Source organism: Watersipora subatra, chromosome 3 (assembly GCF_963576615.1).
Source record: "Watersipora subatra chromosome 3, tzWatSuba1.1, whole genome shotgun sequence".
Classification (NCBI taxonomy): domain Eukaryota; kingdom Metazoa; phylum Bryozoa; class Gymnolaemata; order Cheilostomatida; family Watersiporidae; genus Watersipora; species Watersipora subatra.
In genome coordinates, this window is record NC_088710.1 from 477,686 (window position 1) to 489,705 (window position 12,020).

The 12,020-nt window shown below is 37.3% G+C and overlaps 1 protein-coding gene across 1 annotated transcript in view; it reads right to left on the bottom strand.

The window, feature by feature from the left end:
• The window catches only part of LOC137391897 (dynein axonemal heavy chain 3-like), a 72,485-nt gene that overhangs the window by 48,486 nt on the left and 11,979 nt on the right, over window positions 1–12,020 (bottom strand). The window contains exons 15-27 of the mRNA XM_068078447.1: window positions 11,857–11,996; window positions 8,832–8,990; window positions 8,337–8,565; window positions 7,324–7,467; window positions 7,094–7,241; window positions 6,754–6,903; window positions 5,352–5,509; window positions 5,057–5,200; window positions 4,698–4,815; window positions 4,440–4,606; window positions 2,813–2,956; window positions 1,229–1,393; window positions 995–1,129 (exon numbers count right to left, since the gene is read on the bottom strand). Of these exons, the coding sequence (XP_067934548.1) occupies window positions 995–1,129; window positions 1,229–1,393; window positions 2,813–2,956; window positions 4,440–4,606; window positions 4,698–4,815; window positions 5,057–5,200; window positions 5,352–5,509; window positions 6,754–6,903; window positions 7,094–7,241; window positions 7,324–7,467; window positions 8,337–8,565; window positions 8,832–8,990; window positions 11,857–11,996 (2,001 nt within the window). The remainder of the gene's footprint in view (window positions 1–994; window positions 1,130–1,228; window positions 1,394–2,812; window positions 2,957–4,439; window positions 4,607–4,697; window positions 4,816–5,056; window positions 5,201–5,351; window positions 5,510–6,753; window positions 6,904–7,093; window positions 7,242–7,323; window positions 7,468–8,336; window positions 8,566–8,831; window positions 8,991–11,856; window positions 11,997–12,020) is intronic.

Sequence of the window (12,020 nt, forward strand, 5' to 3'; positions counted from 1 at the left end):
ATAAAACCTTTTGCATGTTGGCTTTCATTTTCTCATGAAGGAAGAATATTTCTTATTGCGACTGTTAAAACAGCGATTGTAATAAAACAGGAAATGTCACAAAGTTGACATCACTGCATCGCTAGGCCTATCTTTCCGACATCAGCTGGAAACACACACAAAAATATGAAGAGGCTGCTCATTAAAAAGATCAAGCCAGGAGCATTCAAAAGTTACATTACAATTACTTTTGTGTAATGTATACGTTTTAGCCTAATTGTCTATCGAACAAAATTACCAAATCCAATGAGCTACAAAAAGTTATAATCAAAATAAATTACACGGCCTTTACAACCAGCCTCTGCACACTTCCAGCTGACTTTATTTAAGTACCTTGTAAAATTTTTACTAACTTGTACTAAATTTTAATGATGCACCAAAAAATTTCCTGAGCAATCACGTCCCTTCCTTTTCTAGATTTTCTTAACTATAAACTTCATTCAGAAGTTTACACTAGAGTTGGTATCATACAGTCGGTATCGTACAGTCGGTATCGTACAGTCGGTATCGTACAGTCGGTATCGTACAGTCGGTATCGTACAGTCGGTATCGTACAGTCGGTATCGTACAGTCGGTATCGTACAGTCGGTATCGTACAGTCGGTATCGTACAGTCGGTATCGTACAGTCGGTATCGTACAGTCGGTATCGTACAGTCGGTATCGTACAGTCGGTATCGTAGAGTCGGTATCGTACAGTCGGTATCGTACAGTCAGTATCGTACAGTCGGTGTTATATTGTGGTCATCATACAAACACAAGCTGTTTAGACAGCCGCCAACCAACTTACATCACTGCTGTGAAGTTGGTCTACAAACACTTGCAAATTTAACAGTTGCCATTATACCATATATACTATATATGGTATGTCAAAAGTATATATTACAATAAGAGGTACAAAGAATGTTATGAAAGATGCCTGTAGATCACTTGTAACAAAGGGAAACCCCAACTCACGTCATTCTCATCCATCATTCCCTGTTTAGAGAGGTCGGCAAGGGCTCGAGACAGAACCTTGAAGGCAGAGGTTTTCCCTCCAATTGGGTCACCCACTATCATTAAGCCATGTCTGACAAGAATCATGTCATATATCTACAATGTACCGAATAGAAATTGTACGTTTCACACTAACATTGTTTACCGACCTAATTATTTTGCTGGATGTTACCAATGCGTAGGATAAGGAATTACCTGTATAATCTTGTCAATGTACCATGGCACACTCTGCAAATGCATCTTTTCAAGATTCTCTTTGAGAGCAAGCTCAAGAGAGTGGTAATCCGGCTTAGGTTGGACAACTCCTGGGAAGAGGTCGGAAAGTATCCCTTCAAACAGGGGTATGTCTGGCGAGAGGAACTACAATAACATTACTTGATTACCAGCAGGGAGATATACATCTACACTTGATCATATCAACTGTCAATGACATCTACACTTGATCAGATCAACTGTCAATGACATCTACACTTATTCATATTAACTGTCAATGACATCTACACTTGATCATATCAACTGTCAATGACATCTACACTTGATCAGATCAACTGTCAATGACATCTACACTTATTCATATTAACTGTCAATGACATCTACACTTGATCATATCAACTGTCAATGATATCTACACTTGATCATATCAACTGTCAATGATATCTACACTTGATCATATCAACTGTCAATGATATCTACACTTGATCATATCAACTGTCAATGATATCTACACTTGTTCATATCAACTGTCAATGATATCTACACTTGATCATATCAACTGTCAATGATGTCTACACTTGATCATATCAACTGCCAATGATATCTACACTTGTTCATATTAACTGTCAATGATATCTACACTTGATCATATCAACTGTCAATGATATCTACACTTGATCATATCAACTGTCAATGATATCTACACTTGATCATATCAACTGTCAATGATGTCTACACTTGATCAGATCAACTGTCAATGACATCTACACTTGTTCATATCAACTGTCAATGATATCTACACTCGATCATATCAACTGCCAATGATATCTACACTTGTTCATATCAACTGTCGATGATGTTTACACTTGTTCATATCAACTGTCAATGATATCTACACTTGTTCATATCAACTGTCAATGATATCTACACTTGATCATATCAACTGTCAATGATATCTACACTTGATCACATCAACTGTCAATGACATCTACACTTGATCATATCAACTGTCAATGACATCTACACTTGTTCATATCAACTGTCAATGATGTCTACACTTGATCATATCAACTGTCAATGATATCTACACTTGATCATATCAACTGTCAATGACATCTACACTTGATCATATCAACTGTCAATGACATCTACACTTGTTCATATCAACTGTCAATGATGTCTACACTTGATCATATCAACTGTCAATGATATCTACACTTGTTCATATCAACTGTCAATGATATCTACACTTGATCATATCAACTGTCAATGATATCTACACTTGTTCATACCAACCGTCAATGACGTCTACACTTGTTCATACTAACTGTCAATGACATCAACACTTGCTCATACCAACTGTCAATGACATCAACACTTGCTCATACCAACTGTCAATGACATCTACACTTGCTCATACCACCGTAAGAGATAGTTCACAAGAGGAAACACTGACCTAGGATAGGTAAGTCTCACAAATAAGCAATTTCTATGCATTATCGACTATGCCAATGTAACCAGACCCTTTATATAATGCTCTCTACATCGGCTAGACTCAATTATTACCTTCGGCAAGTTTACATCGACGATGGATTTGAGCAGAAGACGATCTTCTTGCTCTTCAGGATACTTTAGTTTGAGATTACCGGCAGCAGTCAGTACAGACTTGACAGCCCTCATGCCATAGTCGTAGTGATGTTGAGATGAAAGCTAAAATAGTGTAAATTAGCCAACTTATCCTAAACATAGAGAGAACATGCAAACGCAAGAGCATAAATACCTACATTCCAAGTAAAGGCAGTTTTAGCATTTTGTCAATACAGTGGAACCTCGGTTCTTTCTTGAACGCTTGGGTTCTCGTCCAATTCGGTGTTCGACCAAAAAATTGATAATTGTTTGTCTCAGATCTCGAACATAAATTCGAGTCTCGACAAAACCAGAGCATGCGCATTAGAATTAAACGTACGGAACAGCTCCGGAAACAGCATGGAAACATTTGTTAACAAAGGGAGAAGCAAGTTACATTTCATAAATTCTTTACAAAAAAGAAGGAACCATAAGGGACGATGTCTCCTTTACTGAAAAGATTTGCTAGGGAGACAACTCCTCCAGTCGAGTTACCCTAAATTGTTTTGGAGGAAGATTTTCCTTCAAATGTGTGAAGTAAACGTGCCATTGCTGTTCATATTTCCTTTTTCACACGGTTTGTGATGTAACTGATCTGTTGCATTCTTTGCTGTTTCATTATCAATTTCTGCAATTTTTGGTATTGTATCATAATCTAGAATGTTTTCGGTGTTTTAAGAGCAAAGCATACAAAATGTTTACTTTCTGTTTTTTGTTTTCATCATCATAGATAGAAAATATTTTATTGAAAATAAACACGATCTATATCTATCCGTTATTATTATTATTTATAGTATGTAGTATACAATATAGTTTATGGTGTAAAATGTTAAAATGTCTAAAAAATACTTTACCGAAGTTGTTTTCTCGGCTTGGAATGGATTAATATTTGCATACATTAATTCTAATGGGAATAATTGTTTCGGATCTCGAACAACCTTCTGGAACGGATTATGTTCGAGAACCAAGGTTCTACTGTACATACATACTGATTTACAGAGATTTATAAGGAAGAGCAGCCACCTGCGATGACCGACCTGTTCAGAACATAAGGTGTATGTAGCCACTATCTTGATAGCTAGTGACCAACCTGTTCAGAACATAAGGTGTATGTAGCTACTATCTTGATAGCTAATGACCAACCTGTTCAGAACATAAGGTGTATGTAGCTACTATTTTGATAGCTAATGACCAACCTGTTCAGAACATAAGGTGTATGTAGCCACTATCTTGATAGCTAATGACCAACCTGTTCAGAACATAAGGTGTATGTAGCCACTATCTTGATAGCTAGTGACCAACCTGTTCAGAACATAAGGTGTATGTAGCTACTATCTTGATAGCTAATGACCAACCTGTTCAGAACATAAGGTGTATGTAGCCACTATCTTGATAGCTAATGACCAACCTGTTCAGAACATAAGGTGTATGTAGCCACTATCTTAATAGCTAGTGACCAACCTGTTCAGAACATAAGGTGTATGTAGCTACTATTTTGATAGCTAATGACCAACCTGTTCAGAACATAAGGTGTATGTAGCTACTATCTTGATAGCTAATGACCAACCTGTTCAGAACATAAGGTGTATGTAGCCACTATCTTGATAGCTAGTGACCGAGCATCGACGAATCCCATGGAGTAGAGCGAGATCTCACCGATCATTGCGTAGTCAGGGACCATCATAGCCACCGTTCTAAATAGCACTTTGAGGTTGTCCGGTAGTTCGGCTCGACCTTAAAAACATGCCAGAGCTCATCATATTATACTGACTTTAAACTGTAAAGAGTTAGTGTATGATACCATGTGTGTAAAATCTATCCATACCTGCATAGCCAGGGTTCATCGTAATAAATATGGTACAAGATGGGTCAAGATGAAGGGTAGTCCCTTCAAATTCAAACGTCTCCCTTTTCTCAGCTATGGCTCTCTGAATACTCTGTACCTGTACACAGATGTAGAGAATAAACTCAAGCTCTATAAAACTTTTTGATAATTATTGTGAAAGCTCTATTTGAGCAGGTTAACTAAAAATCAGCTTATTGTTGAATGATGCAACGCTCCTATAAAATGATACAATTGACCTGTTGAAATAATTCACTTATTCAAATGACATAACCTACCTGTTAAGCGACTGTGACACAACAGCTACACGAGTAAATAACTTGCTGAGTCACATAATTTACCTGCTGAGCAATTACAGATAGCACCTCCAACTCGATCCTGTTGAACTCATCAAAACATGCCCAAGCTCCAGCTTGCGCCAGGCCTTTAAAGAACTTCCCCATAGCCTTATAGTCGAGTCCGTCAGAGCAGTTGAACACAACACACTACACAATGGACAAGAATACACCTGTTACCAGTAGTGCATAACTAATGGTATATTTTACCGATGTAACACTGAGAACTACATGTATAATTCATTACTCATCAGGTGTCAAGGTCATTAAATAAACACAGTTAAAAGTCAAAATAATAGACCTGTTTAGCGACGGCTTTAGCTAAATCTTTGCATGTCTCAGTCTTTCCTGTACCAGCTGGTCCCTCAGGAGCTCCACCAAGATTGAGCAGCAGTGCACCCATCAGAGTTCGATAACAGCGATCGGTTAAAGGTGTAATTACGAGCCTCCCGGAGTTACCTAACAGAATGAGAGGAAACCATAAGTATCCATGGCCAACCGAGTAACAATAGACGAGCAGAGCATAGAACTGTGATAGCCTTTGCTCCAACAAATATTTCTGTATTACACTACTATTAACAAATCTGATAGAGACTGAATGCATTCCCAAAGGTTCCTCAGAAAACCACCTAAAAGGATGATTCTCCTTACCAGTGTCTTCACAAACGGAATAAACAATTTGCGAGCATAAAACATCTAAATGCGATAGATTATTGATTACATTATGAGATGATATACTAAATGTCCTTGATCGAAAAAACCGCCTATCTATAACTGCATGGGATCTGAATGCCTTTCTTCTTATTGCGCTATATAAGTCTCCTATTCCATGAAAACTATTTATGCTGAAAGCAACATCTCTCAGCTCTTCAGAACTATAGACTTAATCTCAAGATGTACAGCAGCCAATGCTAGATATTGACTAAAACTGTATTGGATATAAAAATATTGGAATGAGTTTTTAATTAGCCAGCAGGTAAGTGTCACAACAGCTCTACTATTTCTCATGTTTGATGTGACCATAGAAACATGCTAATACCAGTTGATGGCCTAGTAACTAAATGTAAGTATATGATAGATTTCTTCAGCCATGTAGATCTACATGTAAATACATCATGCACATTGCTCATGTTGATAGATGAAAGCTGTAGCCTGCCACAATTATAGCAATTTGAAAGTCAGGATTATTTTTATTATTTGTCAAGTGTTTACATATAACGCAGAAACTGGACTTTCCTCACCTACAAATAATGTACTTAAATAATGTACTTTTAACCTTCTCTCCGTGTAGGGTTATATGATTTATTGTCCAATCAGCTATCAACATGTGTACTTGGCAGCGATTGCAGGTGCCACTACGTAAATAGCGAATTATGATGAATCATTTGTTAAAACTAGAAGTTGAAAACATGGAAACTCTCATGGTCTTATGAATGTTGCAGTGCGAACATGAAGCAGTGAGCCGAGTCTTTTATAAGAGACAGATTGCTTACATAATTGATGAAATCATAAAGCGTGTGTAAAGAAAGAAAAGAAATTAGAGAGTTGTCAGCACATACCAATAATTAGAGAGTTGTCAGCACATACCAATAATTAGAGAGTTGTCAGCACATACCAATAATGAACAAGCATGTCAAATAAAAAATGATGTAAAACATTCGTTTATGTAAAAGCCTGTAAGGACATAATGAAGAAATACTAACCAAGATACTCATAGCCATATGGAACTGTTGTCGTGATCATTCTAACAAGCACACTGTTGTCCTCCCAGTAGTACCTCAACTGACTGATCCATGAAAAATCTATCGCCATGGCAACTCGTTCCTTGCGCAGCAAGTCGACCACATCCCGAGCTACGAACAACAAATAGGAGAAGGATTGAAGAATACATGTATATTTATGTCTACTGCATCCACGACTTCTACCACTCCTCTGATTGACTGTCATTGCTTACTCTCACCATACTTGCACTTGTAATCCTGTACCAAACAAACTGGCAGACATACAGAATTGAGAGTTGATGGCTGGGGATAACCCACTCACCATGCACATCGATGACAATGAGGGCTCCAAGGGTGGTCCTGGCCATCTTGCTTAGCTTTCCTCTCACTAGTCTCACAGTGTTGTCTATGTCCTGGTTACTTCTCTCCAGGTACTTGTCTAGTGTTGACTTTTGGATAGCTTCTGTAACCTACATGAGAGAACAACTCTCACTATTTGCTAACAATATTTAAACCAGAGGATAGAATAATTCAAAAGCTGTTGAGACATACCTCGGCAGTCCAGTGAATAGTGCTGGCTGCAAGGACAACCTGACCAGGCCAGTTGAGCACCCAATCAGTCCTGACTTGATCTGAGTACGCTGCCACTGCCTCAGCTGTCACTTGTCTCAGACTCAACTTCATCACTCGCTCAACCTGTCAGCATTAGATCAGACACACTGACATATAGTATACAGGTGTGAGACACACTGGCATATGGTATACAGGTGTGAGACATACTGGTATATGGTATACAGGTGTGAGACACACTGGCATATGGTATACAGGTGTGAGACACACTGACATATAGTATACAGGTGTGAGACACACTGACATATGGTAAACAGGTGTGAGACACACTGACATATGGTATACAGGTGTGAGACGCACTGAAATATGGTATACAGGTGTGAGACACACTGGCATATGGTATACAGGTGTGAGACACACTGGCATATGGTATACAGGTGTGAGACACACTGACATATGGTATACAGGTGTGAGACACACTGACATATGGTATACAGGTGTGAGACACACTGACATATAGTATACAGGTGTGAGACACACTGGCATATGGTATACAGGTGTGAGACACACTGACATATGGTATACAGGTGTGAGACACACTGACATATAGTATACAGGTGTGAGACACACTGACATATGGTATACAGGTGTGAGACACACTGACAAATGGTATACAGGTGTGAGACACACTGACATATAGTATATAGGTGTGAGACATACTGACATATGGTATACAGGTGTGAGACACACTGACATATGGTATACAGGTGTGAGACACACTGACATATGGTATACAGGTGTGAGACACACTGACATATAGTATACAGGTGTGAGACACACTGACATATAGTATACAGATGTGAGACACACTGGTATATGGTATACATGTGTGAGGCACACTGACATATGGTATACAGGTGTGAGACACACTGACATATAGTAGATAGGTGTGAGGGACAATGGTGTCTGGTATGTCAATGTTGATCCGAACTTACCTGTACAAGCCACTTCTCAACAAGTCCTTGTGTCTCAGCAGGATTTATTGTCTGGCAGAATTTAACTTTTTCATCTTCTGCAGACTCCATGGCTGTTATAATGGTTTCTGAGTTGAAGGTCAACTGGGCGATACCTTCAAAGCACTTTTTGAGGTGAGGCTGAACTCGGAGAGGATCCTTCGTCTCCGAGAGGATTTCAAGGAGCTCGTCATTAGAGAGAAAGAAGAACCTGCATACATTCATGTGAGATATCTATAATTTATATTTCTACCATAATACATTCATATGAGATATTGAATATTACATAACATATCCTCAGAGCTTTACATTGAGAGCCACACAAAGGCTTACATATGAGAATTTTACAAGCACTTACATAGATCTTATGCTAATAATTATCACAGATATCCAACCATTAACTAGTAAATAAGTCATATATACGTACATGTATGTGACTAGCGTGTAACTACATGTATGTATATGACTGGGAATAACCTGGGAAAGAAAAGACGCTTTTTCTCGAGATAGTCATTTAGCCCCTTGTTTATGTCATCTAACATAGCCTCAGAGTTCTGCAGCTTCTCCAGCATCTGGTCTTGTGAGACAACCACCAGGGCTTTCGTGTCTTCTATAGCATTGACCATTATGGTTCTCCTGTAACAATGGAAAAGCCATCTATAAACAGAATTACAAGCACAGTAATACTTCAACTTACGAGTGCTCCAACGTACGAAAAACTTAAGATACGAGCCAGCTTTTAAGCAAGTTTTAGCACTAACACACGAGCCATGTTTGAGATACGAGCACGTGCGTCAGTTGCCAAGTATGCCGGAGGTGTTTTATGAGAGCAGCATCACTCTGTATTTTTCATCTGCTCAGGTTATACTTTTGTACCGTGTTTTTTGTGTGCGATTCTCAGTGCAGAATTATGTGAATTAAAAGTACTCTGCGTTGACCGAAAGTTTGCCAGTAAAATGAAAGATAATGCAAAGAAAAAGCGGATGATAACAGTTGATATTAAACAGAAAATTATTGAAAAATATGCAAAATGTGTATGCGTGATTGAGCTAGCTCAGCAATATGACAGAAATACATCCACAATTATCAAACCGAAGGATTATATTCAGGGCATTTAGTCCGCAAAAGGACTGGCCATAGTTTCTAAACGGCGCAGCGATCTTCAGGACCGCTGATGGAGAGACTGCTCAGGCATTGGATAAACAATTGGCCGGTGACAGCGCAACTGAAACGATGCTATATGAAAAGGCCGGTGCTGTCTAGCAAAACTATAAAAATAGACATTTGGACAAGTTGGCTAGTGGTCGTGCATTAACCTTTTGTGATGACACCTGCGTTCGTCCTAATCGCAACATGTTGAAAGGGCGACAAAGGCAAATGTCTTTAGATAGGATTATCTTAAAACGGCCGGCTAGTCGTAAAAGCGAAACAAAGGAAAAATTAGCTAACCAGCGAGAAACTTCAAACTACGAACGCCAAAGAAATTTTAATTACGTTAAGTTAAAAATGAAAGTTTGCTTTTAGGTTTGCTTCTACGTTTGTCTTTTAAGACATTGATAAAATCCAAATTTATCAAAGTCAACTGTTGTAATAAAGGATAACTTATATCTCCCTCTCTGGCAAATGCTAGCGTTAGCTGCTATTGTATGTATTTAATTCTACATCTTAATTAATCACATTTCCTTGCATTATTTTTTAATTGTTGCTTTTTGAAAGCATTTGGTAAATTAGGACAATAACCAACATGTTCTTTCTGTTACAATATCTCGTTTTGAGTGTTTTATTTGCATTTTTTAGAGTATGGAAACCAATCAATATATATTTAATGGTTCTATATATAAATAAATTGCACCAACATGCGAGTAAATTAACATACGAGCTCAGTCTTGGAACGCATTAAGCTCGTAAGTCGAAGTATGACTGTACATGTACTATAAAGTGAGGATATGTAACAAGCTGTGCGCTTCGAGAAATCAGAACAGCTCCATGTAAATGAGTGAAATTCATATAACATAGTGATCTAAAATTCCTAACTGTACAACTTTAGTACAAAACAATTGCGTCAATAAATTTATAACTACAATTTTAATCTAAAACTATTGCATCAATAAATTTATAACTACAATTTTAGTCGAAAACTATTGCATCAATAAATTTATAACTACAATTTTAGTCCAAAACTATTGCATCAAGAAATTTATAACTACAATTTTAGTCCAAAACTATTGCATCAATAAATTTATAACTACAATTTTAGTCCAAAACTATTGCATCAATAAATTTATAACTACAATTTTAGACCAAAACTATTGCATCAATAAATTTATAACTACAATTTTAGTCTAAAACTATTGCATCAATAAATTTACAACTACAATTTTAGTCCAAAACTATTGCATCAATAAATTTATAACTACACTTTTAGTCCAAAACTATTGCATCAATAAATTTATAACTACAATTTTAGTCCAAAACTATTGCATCAATAAATTTATAACTACAATTTTAGTCCAAAACTATTGCATCAATAAATTTATAACTACAATTTTAGTCCAAAACTATTGCATCAATAAATTTATAACTACAATTTTAGTTCAAAACTATTGCATCAATAAATTTATAACTACAATTTTAGTCCTAAACTATTGAATCAATAAATTTATAACTACAATTTTAGTCCAAAACTATTGCAACAATAAATTTATAACTGTACAATTTTAGGCCAAAACTATTGCATCAATAAATTTATAACTGTACAATTTTAGGCCAAAACTATTGCATCAATAAATTTTTTAACTGTCAAACCTTAGTACAGAATGATAGCATCAATAGATTTATAACGGTTCAACCTGATTACAAAATGATTGCATCAAGAAATTTTATCACAAATCAATAATATTTATGGTAATTACTACACAGCCATTGTAAATCTGGCAAAAATGCATCCATGGCAGTTGATCATAGATTTCGCATAATTTCGCGTAGGGCAGCGAAAGAGTTAATGTTCTGTTAAGGGAAACTCTGTTTGTCATGCTATATGATTTTCTAACTTGAAGGTGTTGATATACCATAAAGTGAAATAACGAAATTGTGGGGCTGTAGATGTCTACTGATAAATAATCACAATAGAGAGTTAGTGGTAATGGCACTACATCTACAGGTGCAGCACAGGGAATTGTGTGTGCCATATGAGCGCTTGTAGGGAGTAAAAACCGGTAGGTGACAACGAGGAGTTGGTGGCAACGAGGAGTTGGTGTCAATGAGGAGTTGGTGATAACGAGTAGTTGGTGATGAGGAGTTGGTGATGAGGAGAAGATGGTGACACCTAGGAGCAGGTGACACCCAGTAGTTGTGAGCCAACATAGAGTTGTTAAAAAATAAGACTCAATCTGTGTAAATAAAAACAGACCCCTGACATGCCCTATTGCTCAATAAAATGTCTATTTCAATCTAAACATTTAATAGGAAAAAGAAATAGAGTTGATGAATACAGAGTACTGACCAATGCTCGTCCACCTCCTCAAACATCTTTCCCTCGACAGGTATCTGACGGCGGATGTCCGCTGACCCAAATATAGGCTCGAGGTAAAGCCAAGCTGCCTGCACTTTCAGCCATGAGTCCAGAATGTCTCTCATCCTCCTCTGTAAAACCAAAAAATTGTTTTT